Source organism: Acomys minous, assembly GCF_964271855.1.
Source record: "Acomys minous genome assembly, chromosome: 14".
In the NCBI taxonomy this organism is placed as follows: Eukaryota; Metazoa; Chordata; class Mammalia; order Rodentia; family Muridae; genus Acomys; species Acomys minous.
Window position 1 is genome coordinate 60,882,726 of NC_140496.1, and position 22,752 is coordinate 60,905,477.

The 22,752-nt window shown below is 50.3% G+C and overlaps 1 protein-coding gene across 4 annotated transcripts in view; it reads left to right on the top strand.

Annotated features, from left to right (window-relative positions):
• The window catches only part of SYT6 (synaptotagmin 6), a 61,969-nt gene that overhangs the window by 27,048 nt on the left and 12,169 nt on the right, over positions 1-22,752 (top strand). For all 4 annotated transcript variants that reach the window (XR_014774602.1, XR_014774603.1, XM_084757369.1 and 1 more), the window contains exon 4: positions 19,570-19,690. Coding sequence is in view for 2 of the 4 variants with exons in the window: in XM_084757369.1 (XP_084613495.1) it covers positions 19,570-19,690 (121 nt within the window). In the remaining 2 variants the exon portion in view is untranslated. The remainder of the gene's footprint in view (positions 1-19,569; positions 19,691-22,752) is intronic.

A 22,752-nucleotide genomic window follows, 5' to 3' on the forward strand; every position in this document is an offset into this window, starting at 1 on the left:
GACAGATGCACACATGCGTGTGTGCGTGTGCAAAACACACACACACACATCCTTCACTGGGGAATCACTGAGAGAGCCTCACATTTAGTGTAGCCCATTTCACTCTCTCCCCCACCAGAGGACCCCAGCCACCCCAGAGAGGGGTGCTTTTGTTCTGGTAATGAAACACTTTTGGTAGAAGGGAATTTCTAGGGGACCTTGTGTCCTGAGAAATGGAGTCAGGAGTGTGGTTGTGTCTCACAAGTGCTCTCAAAGGAGGATAACGATTACCCCTCCCCCATCTTAGCCATAGGATGCTGATAAGGGAGGCCAAAGTCAGCCAGGCCATAGTCAGGTCTGGGAAGGATTTTGATGTGGGGTAGGCTCAGTGTCAGCCCCGAAGGATCTCTGGCGAGGGTGACTCAGAGCCTGCAGTGCAGGGCTCGAAGCTGCCCGTACTTGTGTAGCCTCCAACAAACAGCATCCTCTGTTCCCTCAGTATCCAGATGTGGCAAACAACCACTGCCACGAGCCTGAAGTCAGAGCAAAAGAAAACCTTGGTGAGGGAGAAAGGCGACCCAGGTTATGGCCACGGTTCATTGCTCCTGAATCTAACAACAACAATACCTAATATGTTTATCAAGAACTTTACCTCATTTCACCTTCTCCATACAGTAAGAAATCCATTTTATAGATGAGAAGAGCTGGGAAATTCCCAGGGGCCACATAGCTTTAAAGCAGTGGAGCAGAGTAGCAAAATTGAGAACAGTTTCTCATCTATTTATTTATTCATTCATAAAGTCTTACCCAATAGCCCTCGCTGGCCTGGATCTCACTGTATCACTCAGGTTGGCATGAAACCTGCGACGATCCTCCTGCCTCAGCCCCTTAAGTGCTATGATTGTAGATATGAGCCACCATACCTGGCTGAATAGTTTAAGTGCTTTAAAAACTCTTAATATATTTTTGTCTTCCTTTGGCTCAAGGTAAATGGTCACATATTTAGTTTAGATATTTTGGGAACAAAAGGAAAGAAGGAAAGAGAAAGGGAAGAAGGAGGGGACAAAGGAGAAGGTGGGCAATACTTTCACAAAACCCCCTGTCGCTGCAATGTCACGTGCGTGCAGTAGAGTCAAGGAGATGCTCTAGAATGTTCTAGAAGAAAGTCCAGACCTGTGAGGTTGATGCATCAGGTAGATGAGACCTAGGAGTTTCTAGTCTAGAAGTTTCTAGAATTAAGTAATTCTCAAAAAAATAATGGAAAGGGGGGACTAGAAAAATGTCTCTGCAATTAAGGACATTTGCTGTTCTTCGGAGAACTGGAGTTCCGTTCCCAGCACCCATGCCAGGCAGTTTACAAAACTACCTGTGACTCCAGCTCCAGGCAATCTAACACCCTCTCCTGGGCTCTGCAGGCCCTTGCGCACACGCGGCATATATACATGTACACTTAGGAATACCTGAGGGAAGGGAGCGACGTACTGTGAAGAGCAGGAGAAAGGAGGTTGGCAGGTGTGCAGGCTCAGAAATAGGACAGTGAGGCCAGCCCAGTGGCCACCATAGACCATAGCTACAGAACAGCCCAGTGGCCACCGCAGACCATGGCTACAGGCCAGCCCAGTGGCCACCATAGACCATAGTTACAGGCCAGCCCAGTGACCACCGTAAACAAGAGCTACAGGCCAGCCCAGTGGCCACATAGGCCATGGCTATACCCACCGTAGGCCATGGCTACAGGCCAGCCTGGTGGCCACCGTAGGCCATGGTTACATGTCCCCTGTAGTAGGAAGTTGGATTTGATAGGGCCGAAGCCCTCCCGAGTTCTTTCTGGAGGGCCTGCTACAAACTCACAAGGAACCATCTCCCAGCCAGACAGCTTTCTAGTGGGCAGCACTGTAGCTGAAAGGTGCCTGGGAAACGGGGCAACTTGAGTCTGCCTTCGAGCTTCTTTGCACCATGCACCTTCTCAGAGACACAGCTCTGGGACCCCAGCGGCCAGCACTGTCTCTCTTTCCCAAGCCTGGGTTAGATGTGTGTGTGTGTGTGTGTGTGTGTGTGTGTGTGTGTGTGTGTGTGTGTGTGTGTGTGTGATGTACATATCCCAAGAACGGGGACCACATCTTGCTATCATCGGTAACAAGCTAGTAGAACAACCTTCTGTTTCTAGCACACTGCTGAATTTACAACACTTTTTTTTTTACCTGTATTGTTTCATTTGATCCTTAGCAAGTTTTTGTACACAGCATTATCCCAGTCCTGCAGATAGAGACAACTGAGGAGAGAGAGAGAGAGAGAGAGAGAGGGAGAGGGAGGGAGGGAGGGGGGACTGACTTGTTTGAGCATGCCGGGCAATAAGAACTTTCATTTATTTTGTTGTCAGCTTGTAGCTAGCACCCATGACGATAGCAAGATTAAAAATGTGCTTAAAACCTCGTGCAACAGTAGCAAAAAGATAAGTGAAAGAACATCAGTTGGAGTCCCGAGGGGTCTCCAGACAACAGGCGCTCCCAGCCGCCGCCTCCAACACTGCGGAGCTGCAAGCCTCCCAGCTGGCAGCTGATGCAGAGAGGGAAACACAGGCACAGAATTGAGCATGCATTAAGTAAAATAAACCAGGCGCTAGGAAAAAAATTAGTCTTAGAATGGAAGGCAGTAGTAAAAAGCAACAAATCAGCACAGGGTGGCGGGGGTCGTCCATCCCAGAGCTCAGTTTTTTAATTCTGAAACGTTATTCATCTTGTTCTCAGACTCACTTTCTTTATCTGTAAAGTGAGAATAATCATAGCCCCAAATCAGCAAAGTTTCAGGCCTGTTAGAGCGTCACACGGTGAAATCTCTCGCAATGAGCCGAACAAAAGAACTTATTAGGCATGTGGTAGCACACATCTATAGTCCAAGTGATGGAGCAGCTAAGGCAAAAGGACCCTGGCAAGGCCAAACTAGGTCAAGGCTAGCCTAGTCTACATAGCCGTTCATATTGTCCAGGGCTGCCCAGGGAGACCCAGCTCAAAAAGCAAACAGAGAGGAAAAAAAAAAAGTCATTTATTTGTCACAACAAATTTATGAGCTGGGTTTGAAAAAAAAAGTTTAAATTTAGTATCATTGTCATCATTATGTGTAGATGTAGATACGTCATGCACATGTGGGGTTATAGGGGCACATGTGGGGTTACAGGGACACCTGTGGGGTTACAGGGACACATGTGGGGTCCTAGTCTCCTGCTTTACGTGTTTCGTGTCTGGCGTGTGGAGCAAGGCCTTTACCCACTGAGCCTTCCTGTCAGCTCAGATGAGCTGGGTTTTTAAACCTGGTGTAGCCGGGCAGTGGTGGCGCACATCTTGAATCCCAGCGCTCGGGAGGCAGAGGCAGGTAGATCTCTGTGAGTTTGAGGCCAGCTTGGTCTACAAAGCAAGTCCGGAACAGCCAAGGCTACACAGAGAGATTCTGTCTCAAAACACCAAAAAACAAACAAACAAAAAAAAACCCCACCACCAACAACAACAACAGCTGGCCTTGATCTTGATTCCTATCCTCAGCCTCCTCAGTGCTGGGATTAAAGGGTCCCTAGACACCATGCACCCTGCAAAGGATTATTGTAAAGAGAAAAAAAATTAAGTGAATTGATGGAGTTGGCTGAGATTGCAGAAACAATGGCTTTGGATAACATGCAGCCTGAATGTGATCCTCAGTGATCCTTATGGAGAGCCAGGCTGGTTTGACATAAGGGTTAAAGAAAGGGCCTTGGATCAGGCTGCCTGGCTTGGAGCCACACCTCCCTAAGATGACTTAACCTGGCTGGTTAACTCTGTTTGTTTATTTGTTTGTTTGTTTGCTCTGGTAAGAAGAGTCTCTGTAAAGTTGTGTTGGGCATTGCAGGAGAGAACCCACACCAGCTTCCTTACAACCTGCACAGAGCAAGTGTCAGGTAACCACTGCCAATGAGCAGCATCGTCACTACTTATGGGCCATCTCCCTCTGTCCCTTATTTAAATGTCCTCTGAAGCCCTGAACTCGGGCCTTGCATTGACAAAAGAGAGATGGGACTCGGAATTAAGCCAAGAGGTTCCAGCATGGGGTCTCTATCCAGCATCACAGCAGCTGTCCCGCCCTCCAAAGCCTTCTTTGTGTGTGTGTGTGTGTGTGTGTGTGTGTGTGTGTGTGTGTGTGTGTGTGTGTGGTGTGTAGGCTGAGAAGGCATCTCTGTCATCGCCAGGAACCTGGCTGCCTCTCCAACACCAGCTACCACAGATAAGTCTTTACTCTGAATCTACAAACCGTGAATGAGCCAGGCACGTCACACAGTCCTTAGGAGAGGGTCGGTGAGACAGATCCAGTTGTGCCCCTCAGGAACAAAAGTGGCCTGGACGGGCTGAAGAGATGGCTCAGCTATTGAGAGCACTGTCTGCTCTAACAGAGGTTCTGAGTTCAACTCCCAGCTTTCACATGGTGGCTCACAACCTTCTATACTGGGATCTGATGCCCTCTTCTGTCATGCAGGGGTACAAGCAGACAGAGCACTCCTATACATAAATGAATAAATAAATCTTTTTTTAAGTGGCCTGGAATAGAGCAAAATCTGGGCTAGGGCCACAGATTTATAGGAACCATCCCAGTTCCAGGAACAGGTGATTCCCTCATTGCTGGGCTTTGAAGGAATCGACTTGGGTCTGCTTAGAGGCCATTAATTTCACCCCTGTTTGGGTCCTAGAGGAAGAGTCACCTCAGCTGACACTGACAGGAGACTGCTGGTGGGGTGAGAGGAGAGGCAGACGTGAGAGGGGGAGGTAAGAGGCGGAAGAGGAAATGCTGGGCCTGACTTAGGAGAGGAGCTGTAGGGAAAGCCAGCCTAGCCTGCCCCCCCTCAAACAACGTGAACCCTAGGAATAGCTAGTCCGCGGGCTGCACAACAGCTTGCCTTGATGCCAGGTGGGGCTGTTCCTGAGCCAGTAGCTAGGTTTTCCGTGCCCCTTCAGGGCAGAGGAACTTCCTCTGAGAGCCAGAAGGAAAGCTCTGGAACCTTCTGTGGGACTCAGGCACCCACAGCCATAGCTCTGAGGCCCCATCTCCACCTGGAACTCTGGCACCAGGAAAGCTGAGCCTGGAAAACTCTCACAGCTGCTCTCTTCCCCTTCCCTGTTTTCCTCCTAGCCCGAGCCTCAGTCCCGCACTGCACTCAGTGCCTGGAAAGAAGGAAATAACCATCCGCATCACCTGCTCACCAGTGGGTGCCATTAACTGGCTCTGGCAGAACATGCGGCCTATAATTTTTGGAGGCGTTACAATGATGGAGCTGATCTGCCATTTCATCATGTCCTCCTGGGCAGGCTCATGGGGGTGGGAGGGGGAGCTGGGGCCTGCTTCAAAGCAAGCTCTCAGTGAAGAACCCTGTCCTTCCTCCATGTCTTCAGGATCTTGCTCGGCTCTCCTTTTCTCCTCTGCTACACCACTTGCCCCCGCCTTCTGGTGATGAATTGTCAGAAAACAGCTCAGAGGTCTCAGGAGCCACCCCTAGCCGGCAGCTCCACCCACAGCAGGTCAAAGCAGATGGGGCCTAAAGCCTGAGGGTGTCCGAAGAGTCACATACAACATACCATGTAGAGGGATGCAAAAGCACCGGGTCACCAAGCTGCACAGTTCACCCCATTTCATGGGAAGGCGGGGTGGGGGTGCGGGTGGGGTCAGCTGGCCCTGTGCTGTTGTTTTCCTGCTGAGAACAAGAGCTTAGGAAGGATTGGTGGCTCGCCATGCATCGGTTTACTAATGTTACATTTGCACATAACGCATAGTTAGCACTGAGCTGAGAGCGTGTTTCCCCTAAGTCCATCCATTGTTGGGGCACCTTGAGCTAGACTCTAAAGCCTGACCAGCAAGTCTCATGAGGTCTAGTGGGTGGAGCCTGTAACAGAGCGCTGCATTCCTGGAGCTCTAAAGCTTTCGAAGCCTAGGTCAGATGATGGTCTCCTTCCCATCATCCACCTAGGGACACCTTCCGCCCCACCCCACCACCACCACCACAAAGCCTTCCTATCCCATGTGCTGACTCAGACTTGCAGAGGACACACCTGACCCCTCCGCCCACAGGGCAGGCAGATGGGACAGCTGCTACCCAGGAGTACAGAGCCACCACCTGAAGTAATATGGCAGGAAGTTTAAAACCACATCCTTGCTACATAGGAGAGGTGGTTTTGCCTGTGAGGAGCTGGCCAGGCCCTCCCTGTGGCTCTCTCATACGCGTGGGAATCAGGGCCTCTCGGACGCCTGCCCAATAGAGAGCTACCTCAGACATGACAACATGGCCCATGGTCAGAGAGCTCCAGAGGAGTGACTTTCAAGTTCCACAGCTGGTAAGCAGAAGGCCAAACCCCATGCGCATCGTACCAGGTTGTTTGTACTAACTCCCTGGTAGTGGACTCTCCATCCCATGGAATAAATGAAAGGCCAAGACCCCAGCTCCTCAACAAACCCCAAGTCACATGCTCATTGTTTATAGCTAATGGCGGGTGTAGATCAAAGTCACTCAGATGCTGGGAAATTTAAAGACCAAGGAAACAGTTTCTTTTGGAGAAAAGTAGATGGAGTAAACAGGACCCGAGCGTGGTGATGTGTGCCTACGATCCTAGCTCCTGGGAAGCGGAGGCTGAAGGATCAGAAATTTAAGGTCTGCCTCTACTACATAGTGAACTGAAGGCATCTTGAGCTACATGGGACCCCTGGAAACACTGGCCAGGACGCTGAGGTGGTGGCTTCCTGAACTCCAGGGTGCCAAACTGCAGGAAAAGGTGCAAAGGGGTCTCTCAGCTGTGGCCGGAGGAGGTGATGACCTGTCCCTTGCTGCCTACGGTCATGTGGCTAGTATTGTCTATGTTGCGGACTATAGAGATCACACTCTGAGGAAATGGACTCTGAGGGTTTGACACCTTCGGCTCTCCCAAGAAGCCTGTAGGGATGGCAGACCCCGTGTCCTTGTCCCGCCTCAAGACCTCAGAAACCTAAGAAAGCCAAGTCCGGCTCTGTGGGAGATGAGGAAGCGACACTTGCTCAGAACTCCTTCCTCAGGTGGGTTTCCTCACCACAATGTCCGTAGCTGCACCCCAACAGCTCAGGTGGGAAGATCTGTGCAGAGTGCTCCAGTTCCTTCCACGCAGCTACTACACAGTGATTCCAGCTCTGACTCGGGTTCTTCTGGTTGCTAGAAGCTTCCCTTCATCCCCCACCCCACCCCCTTCCTCCTTGAAAATGAGGCAGTGACCGCAGGAACAACTTGGCACCGGAGAAAATGATGCCATCTCATATGCTTTTCGTGGGAAATGACAGCTGAAGCCAGAGTGCCACACTAGCTGTTCAAGTGACCAGGAGACGAGTCCCCTGCAGTCTGAAACACAGGGTGACACTACACTAGTCGCTTGTAAAGAAGAGACAGGCAAAGGCAGGCAGAAGGAGAACTAATGTCCTGAAAAGCCTAGGGCTTCTTGCTTCCAGAGCACACACAAAAAAAAATGTCATCTACCTGGGTCCTTAGCACCCCAGGATCGTTATCAACCAGGGGCAGAGTGCAGGGTGAGGGAGGCTGAAATCTAGGCAATGCTAGCAGAGACTGGCAAGGATGGTAAAGAACCAGGCCTTCAGAGTTAACACCTGAGACCAAATCCAAATGCACTGCTCAGGCCTTAGCAAGGTATTTAACTTCCCCGAGTCCCAAGACAAGGTGCCCGTGAGAACAGGCTCCTGTGAGTGAAATGAGCTGAATACATATTAATTTCTCGGCATGGTCCCTAGTTGATGCTCCATGACTGTAAATTCTCTCTTTCTTGACTTTGATTTTTATCATTAAAAGGGGGAGGAGGTTAAAAAGAAGTAGAAGAAAGCCGGGCACAGTGGCATGCCTATAAATTCCCAGTAAATCTCAGGGAAGCAGAGGCGGGTGGATCTCTGTGAGATCAAGACCAACCTGGTCTACAAAGTGAGTCCAGGATAGCCAAGGCCACACAGAGAAACCTTGTCTCAAAAAAACCAAAACAAACAAACAAACAAACAAAAAGTAGAAGAAACATCGAAATGCTGGCTGGAATGTCCTTACTTAGTTGGTTCCTCTAACTCAGTGGTTTTCAATCTCTGGGTCACAACTGCTCAAGGCAGGGGGGGGGGGGGTGTCATCAAATGACCCTTTCACAGAGGCTGCCTAAGACCATAAAAAAAAACCAAGATATTTACATTAATATTCGTAACAGTAGCAAATTTACAGTTATGAAGCAACAACAAAAATAATTTTATGGTTGGGGGTCACCACAACAGGAGGAACTGTATTAGAGGGGTGCAGCGTTAGGAAGGTGGAGGACCACTGCTCTGACTAGGGGTTGTTAGTTCCCAGAATTGCCAAGGGTTGCTGGAACACAGACTTCTGGCCCCGCCCACTCGTGAGAGGTAATTCTGGTAAAGGCCAAGTGCTGCCCATGCTGCCCATCAAAGAAGTGCACCTGGGAGTCATTGTAATAATTAAATCATAGTAGTTAAGCATCATTACCTTTAAACCCTCTAAGCTTGGGTGAACCACAAATGAACTCCCTGGTGTGCCTCACGGTGCACAGGGTGATACAGAAGCTCTGCTCATGGGCCAGGACCAGCTGAGTCGTCAATCATCAGAACTCTTGCTTAAGCGCAACAAAGGAGAGACTCACTTACGCACATCACTTCTGCTCTGCCTTGGTGTCTAATGGCTTGGGTTCTGTGCAGCAGTGTGAATGGGGCACAGAGTGTGAATGGGGCAGCTTCAGAAGCTTGTCTCTTCCTTCCTATACAAACTGAGGATATATACGTTCATCAACAATTTGTGCACCAAGGACCTACCTTCAGAGAGAATAGATCTTAGATCCCACTTGGAAATCAATCCACCATCTCTTTTAAAAAAGTCATTTGGTGTGTGTGTGTGTGTGTGTGTGTGTGTGTGTGTGTGTGTGTGTGTGTTATGATGTCTATGGGCATGTCCATGTCATAGCATGTGTGTGAAGGCCAGGGGACAACTTTGTAGAATTGTTTCTCTTGCCTTCCACCCTTACTTAGGTACCAGGTATCAAACTCAATGAACAAATGCCTTTACCCACTGAGCCATTTTGCCGGCCCCAAGACCACACCTCTTGAAGTGACCTTCATGCAGAAGTCTTGCCATTGGTGAGAAACACCTACAAGCCTCTACCCTGGGGCTTTCTCTTAGCCAGCACTCCTGGGGAGCCAAGAGCTAAGCTGAAACAAGTGACTATTACATTTCAACAACTCTATTTACGTTTGCTTGAAGATTGAATGCAGAGTTTTCTATTTGCCAGGCGAGTGCTCTAGCACTGAGCTGCATGCCCAGCCCGCTTATCAGCTGGTCTCTCTGTCCCTTTCTTAGCCAGGCAAGAGCCCTGCAATGTGGAGTTGCTCGTTAGGTAAACAAATCCTTGGCGGCAGCGTGTGTTATACACCAGACAGGTGCTCAGTGCTAGGAATACAGTGGTGAATAAATCATAGGGTCAGCACTAGGGTGAGGTGAATGAGACGGCTGCAAGGAAGATACCTAAAGGGCAGCCATTCTCTGGGGCTGACTTAAAACCAAGAGCGAGTGTCTCGTTCCCTTTTGCGCGCAAACACCTCTGTTACCTTTCTCTTATCCCACTAAGTCCATGTCCCTTGTGCTCATGCTCCAGAAAGGAATAGAGTCATGCAGAGTCCTGAGACAGGAAGCCTTGGGTCATGGGAAGAGCAAGGCCCTGAAGTGTTAGCGCCATTCATGCAGGCCCTGCTGGTCTTGATAAGAGTTTGCAGCTTTTCTCCTGTTGTTATTTTTCTTATTCCTGTGACAAAAGATCTGACAGAAACAAGAGAGGAAGAGTTTACTTGGGGTTATAGTTTGAGGGGATACCATCCATCACAGCACAGAAAGCAAGGCAGCCGGCTGCTCCTGTGGTGGGGGTAGCATACGGCAGCTGCTTCTAACCTGGCCCCCACCAAGGAGCAGAGAGCCTGGGCTGCTTGCGCCCTAACAACGCACTTCCTTCAGGGCCCTCCTCCTAAGAGTTCCACAGACTCCCTAAAGAATGCCATCACCTGGGGTTCAAGTATTCAAATACACCAGTCTATTGGGGGGGGGTCACATCACATAAACCACAACACAGGGGGTGCATTGGAGGGTTAGCCGGCACAGGGGTAATCCTCTCCACATTTTGAAGAGTAGCTGGCCCCAGGAGGGAGTAGAGGGAAACGAGGCAGGCAAGCAGGCATAGGAGAGAGGAGCTTGAGATGAGATTTGGAGACAGATGAAGAATTCAATGTAAGGAAGAGACGAAGTGAGGCTCGCCATGGTTTCTCATTTCTGGCTTGAGCACTGGGGCAGATGGAAGAGCCGCTTACCAATGGGGAGAAAACACAGGAAAATGTAGACGAACGATAGAAAGCTCAACTTTGAGCACTGGGAATTCCGAGGTTTCTGTGAGGCACCAGGCACGCTAGATAGGTCCGTCCAGGGCGGTGGTTCTCAACCTTCCTAACGCTGTGTGTGACCCTTTAATACAGTTCTTCATGTTGTAGTGCTCCCCAACTATAAAACTATTTTGTTGTTGTTGTTGTTGTTACTTCATAACTGTAATTTTGCTACTGTTAGGAATCATAGTGTAAATATGCAGATGACCCTAGGTAACCCCTGTGAAAGGATCATTTGACCCCCAAAGGGGTCTTGATCTACAGGTGAGAACTTCTGGTCTAGAGCCTGGGAGTGATGTCTGGAGGACCCCCCACACCCAGGAGTCATGACTATGGTGGCAGGCATTCGCATTATGGGTGCCTGAGAGAAGACATCCCAGGCCTGGGTGACTGTGAGAACCCCGGGGGCAGGGCCAGGGTCTCAAGGAGAAGCCACAGAGGAGCTGGGCAGGAGTAGCCCATAAAATAGGAAGGAGAGGAGAGGAAGTTCAGCAAGACTAGGAGGTTCTGGACTGTGAGAAACAGGAAGTTGGTAAACATCTAAACCTTCAGGGTGCCTGCCCCAGATCTCCAAAGAGACTTTGGAATCAGAGAAGCTATCAAACATGCACTTTTGTCTTAGACCAGAGCTTTGTCTTCTAGCCACCTCCAGGGCAACTTTGTTTGCAGAAACATTGCTCAGCCACCCTAGGGGACTATCTACTTGGGCCAGAGCGTTTATTCTCCTGCAAACAGACCCTGTCACCACAGCCCAGTGAGGGACAGAGAGCTGAGATCATTCACTGCTGAGATGCCACCGTCCTCCCTAGGAAAACTGACAGCTGTCTGACAGCCTCCTGGCAGGACAGCTTGCAGGCAAGAAATGAAGACAGAGTCTCATCATTAGCATCATTAATTTGCCATTTACTCCTTCCTGCCACCCCCTATGTCATTAATGAAAAACCAGTAGCAAGAGCAGATCTGAGGGGTGCCCGGTGCCTCAGCCTCTCTTGGACAATGCATCTTGTGCTACAAACCCTGCCTTTAGCAGGCATTGCCTCCCAGAACTTCCCCCAAACTGTGCCCTCCTCAAGCCCCCTTCCTCCCATGCTCCATCCATATCCCCCCTCTCACATCTCTGCCCACCTTCTTAAAGTCATTAGGAAGAGAGCTGCCTCCCCAGTTATGATCCGGATCAACACGGTTGTCTAAAAATAACAGCATGTGTGGAACTCTGAACCTCTTGCCAACGGCAAGTTCAAAGGGGAGGCTAAGAAAGCTTCCTAGGTGTCCCTCGAGATGTCCAGATACTCAAATATTTGCCATCCACTGATGTGTTTTAGTCTCTCAGTGGGTCCCCTAAGATCCCAGCACGGCTTGGGTGACCTCACTCTTGCTCCTTGCGTCTCTGCTCCCCATGAGTCATTGGCTCCTCCGCAGCCATCCCAAGCTCTTGGCATCCACACTGAAGCCGAAGCGAGAGAGTATTGAGTTGCTTTTGAGGCACCTCTGTTCTAATTGATCATTTATTCATAACACTGCAAGGGCTCAGGGGCAGAAAAGCACTTGTGAGAAAAGCAAGGCAGGGAATTCTGAACAAACAGAACCTGCCCCACCATCCAGCAGGAAGCAACCCCGAGCCACTGGAGTCAGCAACACAACAGATAGAGAGCGTCTCTCCACCTCTGCCACCCTCTGCTTTCTTGTTGGAGCCTTGGAAACCCAGGCTTGAGGGACGCGGGGAATCAGCCCATCCCCCACCCCCTGGTGTTCACAGCAGGCGTCCCAGTTGCCACCCAGGGAAAGAGTCCCCACCACGCTGGCTCTCTCCTCTCTCAGCAGGAAGCCAAGCCAGCCACGCGGGTGTGGGGCGTTCTTGGTGTCATTCACGTCCCTCTATACCAGCCCTGCCTGTCATCCAGTGGGCCACCAGGTCCTATTGCTTTTATCTTAGAGATATCCTGCCTCCTTGTTATGGCACGTGTCACCTAGGGGTCATGGGAACCCACTCTCAAAACAGAAGCACTGAGGCTTCCTTTCAGGCGACGGGAAGAAGGAAGAGATGAGGTTGAGGCGCAGAAGATTTGGGGAAAGTCTGAGGGATGGGGACTATTGAGGTCCTTTAGTACAGCGCTCAAAGTGTGGGCTGCTTAGCCTGAGTTCACATCCTAGCTCTGTCATCGAGAGCTGCATGTCCTGGGGCCACTTGTATCACCCTTTCTTCTTGACTTCAGTGCCTATATAGGAAGCCGGGTGTGCTAATTACAAATTTGACGGGTCAATAGGTGACAAGGCACGGGGCGCACCTGTGAAGGGTTGCTTAGCCTCTGGGGATGCCTGGGAGGGACTGTATGGGAGGACACACATCTTAACTGGGGATGGGAGCATCTCCTGGACTTGGGTCCTGGGTCGCATAAAGTGAAGAAGGCGAGCTGTGCCCCAGCATGCACACATGCCTCTGCTTCTTTACTGTGGATGCAATGTGACCAGCTGCCTCAGGGTCCTCATGCCGTGACTCCCCTGAACTGCGAGCCAGAATCGCCCTTTCTCCCTTAAGTTGCTCTTGTCAGGGTCCCTCATTATGGCACCAGAACTAAGTAACTAAGTATGGGGGGGCACTAACAGACCCCCCCTCTCATGAGGCTTTTGTATGACTGTGGAGCTAAATGGATGTAAGCACTCAGGACAGGATGGCAGGTAGTTAATTCTCTATAAATGTTCTGGTTTTGTGGCTGAGTGTAGGGCAACTGGGGGAAAACGGTGGAAGGTGAGTGAGGGCCTGCTCAGGAAGAGACCTGATGCCATTTGACAGGTGGTCATCACACTGACCCCTAGAAGCTCCAAGGAGGTCGCTGGAGGCTGAAGGTGGAAGCTCTTGACCCTGTGTCAGAGCCGCTGTTCATCCTGGTGTATGTATTGGGGGCCTCTGAATAACATTTCACTCGAAGAAGAGGTTGCCCAACTACACAGGCCGCGTGTGAAATGGGGAGCCATTGAGGAGTTTTGAACAAGAGAGGAACATTCCTGCTTCCAGAAAGGACAGATCTGATGGGTGAGCAGAGGGCTTGGGAAGGTAACAGAAGCCCCAGAGACAGTGTGGGTCAGAACCGTGTGCCATCCGGAGGGCGAACGGTTCACGGTCTGGGGACACCTAGAAGAGAAAGTCAACACAGCTTCTCTGTGACCCTGTGGGAATCTAGGGCCACTCTCTCCCTTCCTTTTGGGCTGTCCATTCTTGACATGCCTGCTGAGAGCTTCCACCGGCTTCTGTTCCCCTGCCTCCCTGCCAACCCGCCAACCACCCCCCCCCCCCCCACGGAACTCTGCTTTCCACAGGGATGACACCTAAACATTGTCAAGGTGTCCTGTAGCCTCCCACAGCCTCTCCCTCCTTCCTCACTACACCCAGGGCAAAGCCACAGCGCCCCCCACCCCCCAGGCACCAGGCCCATAAGCTCCTGACCTGGACCCTTTTCTTTCTTTCTTTTTATCCTCTTTCCACTCTTAGCTACAGCTTTCTCCTTTAGCTTCCAAAGCTACTCTGATTGTTCCAGCCTTCACCCAACTCGCTGTCCTCTGTCGCCCGTCACTGGCTCCCTCATGCCCTTGGATGCTTCAGGCTTCATCTAGCTTTGCCTCCATCCCCCACAACACCACCTGCCCAGAGGGATTCAGCTTTGGCTTACCGTCACCCAGTCTCACTCGCACATTGAGTAGTTGTGAGTTGAGTAGAGACCCACCTAGGAATGGTCGGTCGGTCGTTGGTGCGGTGCCAGCGGAGAAGGCAACAGTAAAGAGTGGGTTGGCAACAGAAGGAACAGCTGCAGAGAATCAAGGGCAAAGGCTCATGGGAGGGCCAGGAGGCACTCGGGAATGGGCCCTGCTCCTGTTCCCACCTCAGCTAGGCTACTTCCTGTCTTACCACCATCCTTCCCCCCTCTCCCCCCGCCCCTGCTGCGCCCTCTCGCCCTGTGGAACTTCTCACGTCCCACTGTGAATTCCATGCACTGCAGACTCATATGCCTGGGAGGGTCTTGCTTGCTTCCATCTGCTAACAGGCGCCTTCTATTCACCTCTCTAGAGCATGGCAAATGTCAGCCCCTCTGTGGACGCCTGCCCTGAAACTTCTGCCTGAGTTTATTGCTCCCTCCACTCTCCCACACCTGGTCCACAGCTCTGTTACCGTGCCTGTATTGTTACACAAAGCAGCACTGACTGTCTTCCTCTCCTCTGTCTCTGTCTGGAGACTGTGAAGTTTCTGTAACAGTAATAATTATAACAGCGAATCCATACTGAGCACTAAGCCAAGCACTATGCGTGACTCACCTTATTTAATCTTTTCAATAACCCCTGGAGGTGGGCCAGGAATTAGCCCCAAGTCTACGGACGGTTGCGTAAGTTGTGTTACTCATGAATCAGAGCTAGAACTTGGTCCCGGAGCTGCCTGATCCAAAAATCCATATTCTTATCTTCTATCCATCAGGCCCTGGGCTAGACATGAAAGGCGAGATGCTAAGCAAAGCCAGAGCCTGTTCCTGCTCTCAAAGGGCATATAGTGGTGAGGAACACAAGAGTCTATCGTGGCACCTCCAAATTAGTGTTCAAGTTCTGTGTGTGAAGAGAAAGGCACAGTTACCAGGGGACTCAGCCCGGCTCCCATGTCTGATTCGTGCATGTACCTCAGGCCTGAGCAAAAGGCTTACTCACTGCATGATTCTTTACCCATAAGAGCCAATTTGGCTTCCATCCTCCCTTCCAGGCCCCCTTGCCCCAAAGTGACTTAACAGCACTTCCTGGCCAGTGTCTCCAAGAGCCTTTTAGGTCTCCCCTGGCTCTCCTGAAAGTGTAGCGGAAGCTTCGCTGATGATGATGATGAGAGATTCAGACAAGCGACTTAATGACTAAGAGACTGGAAGTGTTCTCTAAGAGATGGGCAAGCATCTTTGCTCGGCCTGGATTGCCCAGGTGAACTCGGGGCATTGACGCCACTTCTTGCCTGTTTAGAAAACAGCGCGATTAGCCTTGGCGAACAGCAGAGCATTTGGGGGCTATGAAGGCTGAAGGGCTGAGAGAGTTTAGACTACAAACCAGGATCGTTAGCTAGGTTCCTTGAGGTGGGCAGTGGACACCAGTTCAGTATCTTGGGCCATCTCGGCAGATGATGGTTGGTAGAATAGATTATCTCTTTAGGTCTTGTGGCTTTCAGGATAGATCATCGAGCTGTGGAGCAAATGAAAGCAGCATTGCCATGGATGTACTCACAGTATCTTGTTGTCTGGGCACCCTGGATCCTGAAGCCTGAAGCATGCTGCTATTACTGGCAGAAACATTGGTGGGTGGAAGACAGGCTGCACTTCTGACAGGTTTCCCCCGGAAGCCAGTCTCCCTTCCCTGGCAGCGGGCCCATCGCCTCCCAGCCTCAGCCAAGACTTCAAGCTAGTGAGCTCAGACCAGCCCTATCGGGGGCCCTAGGTTAGGTGAGGAGGGCGGAGCTGCTTTCTGCCACTTTGTGGACATCAGTGACCTCTCCCTCATGGGGAGCTCATTGCCAGTCCGCCCCAAGGTGGCCTCAGACATCAGGTGGAGATGAAAACAATAAGGCACCAGCTGGTCTGCAGCCCCTGTCACCCCTGGCTTTTATTAAAGGCCAGAGCCTCAAACACTGCTAATGAGAGGATAAAAGGCTGGCGAGATGTGGAGAATTGAGATGAGACCTGTGTCAGAGGTCAGAGCAGAGAGAGGGCTGTGGCCCAGCCTCGCTTCCCACCAGGTAGGGTGCTTCCTGCCTGGCTGTTTACCTCCCACCTCTCAGTTTACTAAGCATTAAACTACTTTGCGTTAGCAAATAACCCAAACCCATGTTGTCCGCCTGTGAGGTGGAACAATAACCGCTCAACCCACTAAATCATAGCTGCCAGCTTGCCAACAGGCCACAACAGGAGCCCCTGGCACTGGGCTTCAGCCCCAGACTCTTTTCCTCTTTAAATCATGATGAGATTCTGGGCCTGTTCCCGTTCCTGTCTGGGCCATCAAAAGAGAGCAAACATCACTCTGGGATACAGGGCCTGGGATTCCACATTGCACCACAGCCCAGTACCCACAGGACTTCACAGTCTCCTGAGAAAGGACAGCCCTGCAAACAGAGGGGGTCCTTTGGGCCAGTGCTCCCCTGGAGAGAGCCATCCTGAGAGTTGTTCACAGAGCCTCCATTTACCCTGATGGATAACACATAGCCAAAGCCAATCTCCCAAGCTCATAAACAAGCCAGCTCTGTGTCCCTAAAAGAAGTAGCTTATGAAAGAGCCACCCTGCTGTAGTAGCATGCCACTGATGGGGACATGGTGCCAGCAGCCTTGGTTTGTCAGAGGAGCTGTAGGGCCTTCCAGAAGTCTTCCCGAGGCCCTACCTTGCTTGTAACATAGGTACAGCGAATCCTTGCTGCCAGCGTTCTTTTGCCTGAAAGGCAACCATCCTTCCTTACAGGCATCTGCAGCCCCTTGTGTGTGCTGCTTGCTGTCTCCAAAGCACACATGTTTTGTAAGGCAAGGACCCCACACCAAATGGGCCTTTGGTTAGTTACTACATGGTAGGGGAGGGCACAACTGAGGAATCGGGTTGACTTGGTGACTCCCATGAGCTTCTCATCAGATGTGGAATTGTCTAAGCAAGAAGAAGAGCAAGCAGGATTTTGGCATAAGTCACTAAAGTTATGTGGAGCAGAGGTTGGCACACAGAAGAGGAAATAAGAAAGAACTCAGGTGCTGAAAGCCCCCAAACAAACTTACACGTAGTGTCTTGATTTAGGAGCTGAGCTAGGGAAGAGTTGAAGGTGTCTAAGCAGGGACATTGACATATGAGTGTCTGGCGCTAAAGTACTTGCTAGTCATGCAACCTCAGGCAAGTCCTTAACTTAAGGAACATTCATTTCCTCCAGTGCGAGGCAGGCATAACAGGAGCATCTACCTTGCAGGGCTACGCTAAGGCTCACTGAGGGAAATCAGCAAAGGACTTAGCAGGCAAGCAAACAGCACAGTGTTGGCTCTTGTTGCTGTACTTAGTGAGCCTAAAATAGTTTCTGGAACTTTGGGCAGGATCATACTTAGAGTTCTGTTTAGGGAAGTAAGGAGAGAGAGTTCTGCTTACTTCTCATTGCTTCAGTCAGAGTATTATCCAGATGCTCCCTCTGGCCACACAGATGCACCCCAGCCATGGAAGGGGATGGTGATGTTCCCACAGTGCCAGAGCACAGGGCAGTTTCTCTGTCTTCTTCCCTTGATGAAGGGTCTAGGAAGACAAGAGGCCATCTGAGAAAGATTGGAATCCTAGCACCATCTTTGAACTGGTTATGCCCTAATCGACTATGTACATGTTACGGGTGTGGGGACTGTATCCTTTCGACCCTGAGACATGCCTCCAGCAATCACTCAGCAAATAAGAGTGGGACAACCCAGGCTAGAGAGATGGCTCAGCGGTTACGAGCACTTGGTGTTCTTGCAGAGGACCTGAGTGACTCCCAGCACCCACATGGCAACTCACAAGCATCTGTAACTCCAGTTCCAGGAGATCTGACATCCTCTTCTGACTGTCACAGGCACTAGACACACACACACATGAAATTAAATGAATAAATATGAAAAGAAGAAGAGGAGGAGGAGGAGAAGGAAGATGAAGAAGGAGGACAAGGAGGAGAAGGTGGAGGAGGAGAAAAGACAACTGAATCAACCAATGAACAAATGGGTGTAGTCAGAGAGTCCTTACCTGGCTAAAAATTCCACTAGTATCAACTCCCCCACGACACACACAGCCATTTATTAATCACATTCTCTGCCTGATTCCCTGACTTATTTCCCTATTAATACTTTAGAGTAATTTGTTTGATATATATATATATCCTTTAAAATGTAAGCTCTGTGAAGATAGGGGTGTTCGTCTCTTTGCTCTCCATAAATCAACACCTAGCACATAGCAGATGTTCAATAAATATTTTTGACTGAATAAATGAGAGGGTGAATGAACAAGTAGAAGGCTCCATCTGGAATCAGAACCACCTCAAACTCTGACCTTCTCTTCTTCCTCCACCTCCTCCTCCCACTAACTTGCCTCTGGGAGATGGCTCAGCATCTTTGAATTCTAAGCTCTCTGTCCCCCCCCCCCCCTTTCAATAAGCAGGCAGAGAAAGCAATCTGGCGAGGTGCTATCTCATACAACAGATGGACGAGCTTACCATCTCTCTAGAAAGATGCTACGACTTTCTAGGAAGGGACATTCTCTGCTCTCTCAGAAGCTTCCAGGGATCCCTAGGCGGGATGATTCTGGTATAGGAGAGGCAACAGAGCATGTGTGTGTTTTAGGGAAGAAGACAAACCGGATGTGAGGCGGGTCATAAAGCACAGGATGGCCAGGGTACATCTGCCTGGTTGGCAGCATGGCCTCAGCAGGCTATGAATTCCTTGCACGTCTACTTCTAGACAGGAAGATAGTGCCTGGGGCCAAGGCGGCCGGGTGGTGAAAGACAAATAAGCTGAGAAACAGAGCAGAAAAGAGTTGCAGATGTCCTGGAAGTAGGACGATCCGAGAGCTGGAATGTGCGTTCTGACCACGTGACTGGATGGACGGGAAGTCAGAGGGTCAGCAACAGGGCAGGGGCATGCAAACCAGCATGGATCTTCAGCCAGTGGCACACAGAGGGCTAGTATCCAAAGCATGGTCAGAGTCTGATCAAAAGCAAGAAGGACAGGCTGGAGTGCAGCTCAGTTGGCAGAGTGCCTGCCTATTATGGTGATGCAGGCTTATAAGCCAGGCCAGCACTTAGAGGGTAGAAGCAGGAAGAGTTAGAAGTTCAAGATCATCCTTAGCAGCAAGGACCAGTTGGGGGAGATGACGACGATGACAGAGATAACGACAATGAAGAGGAGGGAAGAGGAGGAGAAGAAGAAGAAACAACACTGAAGAGGTGATCACTTGAAGGGACATAATTGTTGCCTTTTGTTCACAGTACCTCAAATGAGGCCCGTACCTTGGGTCTTAAGTCCGTTCACTACTGCAGTTGCAAACGCTTTGGGCTCCAGAATTCTGCCCCCCCATCCCCAACCCCCCACCCCACCCCCGTGCCTAGAAAGCAAGTGCCCTCACCTGCTCTCTCAACTTCTTCTTTTGCAGGAAAGTGTGGACTTGGGAGAGATCATGTTCTCCCTCTGCTACCTGCCCACAGCAGGCAGGCTCACCCTCACAGTGATCAAGTGTCGCAATCTCAAGGCGATGGACATCACAGGCTACTCAGGTACCCACCTCTCTCACCCCAGGGCTTATCGTGTGGCCTCCCTCAAGTCCAAACAGCAGGATTTAGGAGAGTGTTCTGGAAGAAAGGACAAGAGTTGGCACTGTTCTTAGGAGGCAAACTGCCTGCATCTCTTTCTACCTCTTCCGCCTCCTTCTTATGTGAGATGTGACTTCTATACTGATGCTGTGCCACTGTGTGGGTATAGATCTGTGATAACTGAACTGAAGGAGGAAGAGGTCGTTTGGCTTACAGGTTCAAAGGTTTCAGCCTGTAGTCATTTGACCCTCTTGCTTTGGGCCTGTGGTCGCATCATGACACCCGTTAGGGGAGCCTATTCTTTCACGTCAGCTAGAAACAAGAAGAGAAGGAATGGGGCCAAGGTGCTAATATCCCTTTCAAGGGCATGTCCCCAGGAGCCTAGAGTTTCTCGTGTGACTAGTGCCACAATCTGGGGACCAACGCTTCAATGTCCTTGAGAAGCATTTAAGATCTAAACCATGGCAGTTATTTTTTAATCTGAGAGGTGGGCGTGTTGATACTGTGCACTGGTCAATTCCATGCACTCGTAGGCATTGGGTGGGTCCTATTTTTATTAGTGTCATTCTGGGAAGGGTGGGCAGTCTTTCCAGTTCCTACTGAAGATATATGGGTTAGAATGTCAGTGTTCGCAGGTTCACCCAGGCCCAGGGCAACAGTCTGTATACTAAGCCAAAGGAGTGAATGCGCTGGAAAAGCAAAGTGTCATTGTATACAAATATTTCCTGCAAAGCTCTCCTGTTACCCTTAGCAGCACAGCACAGAATAAAAATCTAGTGCAGTTCCAGCCATGGGGAGATGCTTGTGTGAAGGCAGCTGCAAAAACTTGCAGGTTTGACACGCCACAGGAGGTTTGACCCTTCCTGACACGTTGCAGGCTGTCATAGGGGGACTTACCTGTGTTTTAAGCCGTGGCTTGAGGCCTGGAAGGCTCCTCCCCGACTGTCAGTTCAAACTGCCCTGGGATGTGCAGAAGTGAAGCCTTCCAGGGTACTTCTCTGACAATAGGGGCTGCACTGGGATGCCGAGTGTGGGAAAAGGCTCGGCTTGTTTTCCAAAACCTCCACCCAAGAGGCCCGTCAACAGATTCTGATTATCAGTGTGAAGCCACGCGGGAAGTTGAACTTGACTGAGAATACAGTAAAGGATTTTCCCAGGTGTTTCCATTCATTATTTATTTTCCTGAAAATAGGATTACGAGTGCCAGAAAAAGCATGATGGTGGTGACACCAAACAGTGTCACTTACCTGCACCCTCAGCTTCTGGGAGGTAGAAGCAGGAGGGATTGCAAGTTTGAGGCCAGGCTAGGCAAATAGCAACTTCAAGGACAGCCTGAGCTACGTAGTGAGACCCTGTCACAAAAATACAAGAGAAAGTATTGGATTGGCTTGAATAAAACTCTGAATTCAGTACCCACCATAGCAAAGAATGAAAGAAAAGAAAAGAGAGAGATGATGGTCCAGTAGAAAACCTCTGGACCCTAGTGACACCTTAAGAAGATGGAGAAAGAGGTTTGAGGCTTAGAAACTGAGGTTTAAGAGAAAATCCTCCTAGCCGGGCATGGTGGCACAACGCTTTGAATCCCAGCACTTGGGAGGCAGAGGCAGGCAGATCGCTGTGAGTTCGAGGCTAGCCTGGTCTACAAATTTAGTCCAAGACAGCCAAGGCTACACAGAGAGACCCTGTCTCGAAAAACCAAAAAACACAAAACAAAACTTCTCACGTCCCTGCTCCAGCCTCCAGTGGTCGCTGCAGTGCCCACTTCAGCCCGGTAGCCCTCACTGAGGACCACCCCCAGGTCTTCCTCCCCAAGAAGCAGCTGACGCGCATTAAGATGCAACAGAGAAAACCTCACGAACCTCTGCTGACATGGGAAAAAGCTCTCCAGCAGCAGCAAGCCAGCTTCCCCCCAAATACAGCCAAACGTAGATTTCATTTTAATACCAAAATAAGTGCACACGAGGACAGAAATCCACTAAGGACTCTCAAGGCGGCTGAGGGAAAAGGATTTTGCTGCCCCTAGTCCCCAGCATGGTCTTCTCTGTTGTAATCAGATTGATGTGCTAGAGAGCGAGCTCAGAGCGAAGCCGTAGGTAATGACAAGAGCTGCTGTAAATCAGAGGGTTTGGGCAAAAGGATTGTTTTTAATGTTCAGTTCTAACCTCTCCCTTCACAGTTTCACCTCTTCCCTCCCTGGGTCTGGGATCTCATGGTAAATCTGGGCCGGGTTCTGTGCGTGCAGGGGCCCTCTTTGCAGCAGAGTCTCTGGAGCAAGGCATGAAACACCGTACGCATTCCTTAAGTGTGGATTAATGAGTGAGTGAGCAAAACGGTGAATGAATGAATTTGCATATAGCTTATGAGTCTGGCCCAAGGTGATGAAGCAGGTACCAGCAATGCCCAGGGCGCCTTGTGCCGCCTCGTCTGTTTGGGAGGCTGAGGTTTCATTGCCTTCAAACCCAAAGAAGTCTGCCATTGGACCAACAGGGAAAGAAAACGGAGCTCCATAATTTCTCTTCTAGACTTAAAACAGCACTGACCTCTAAAACCAAAGATCTTTCTATTCTTTTTTTATCTAAACAAGCCCAGGATCAACTATCTAAGCCTATTTCCCAGAATCCACGATGACAAAAATAGCACAAAACAGTAGTAAAGACCAATATGCTACGAATGGGTGGGTTAACCCTTTTGTCTCCACTGCCTCTGGTTTATACTGCTTTGTATCTAGTGGTCAAAAGTGGCTGTGAAGTCAGGCCTGAGATCAACTCCTAGGCCAGCCGTTTAATCTCTCTTTTCTGCCTATGAGACGGAGATGTCGGTGCTAAGTGTTTGACCGTGTAGACGTGAAATAAGCCTGATGACGTCTTAGCACAGAATGCTGGATTCTGATTACTCCCACACAATGAGGTAGGAAGGCAGTGCTGGGTTTTAGGCCCCTGGCGCTCAGGGCATCATAGAGAGGACCAGACCTCAAAGATCATCTGGGGCCACCATTCCACTAACCCTCCACAACACTTCCCCGAGGC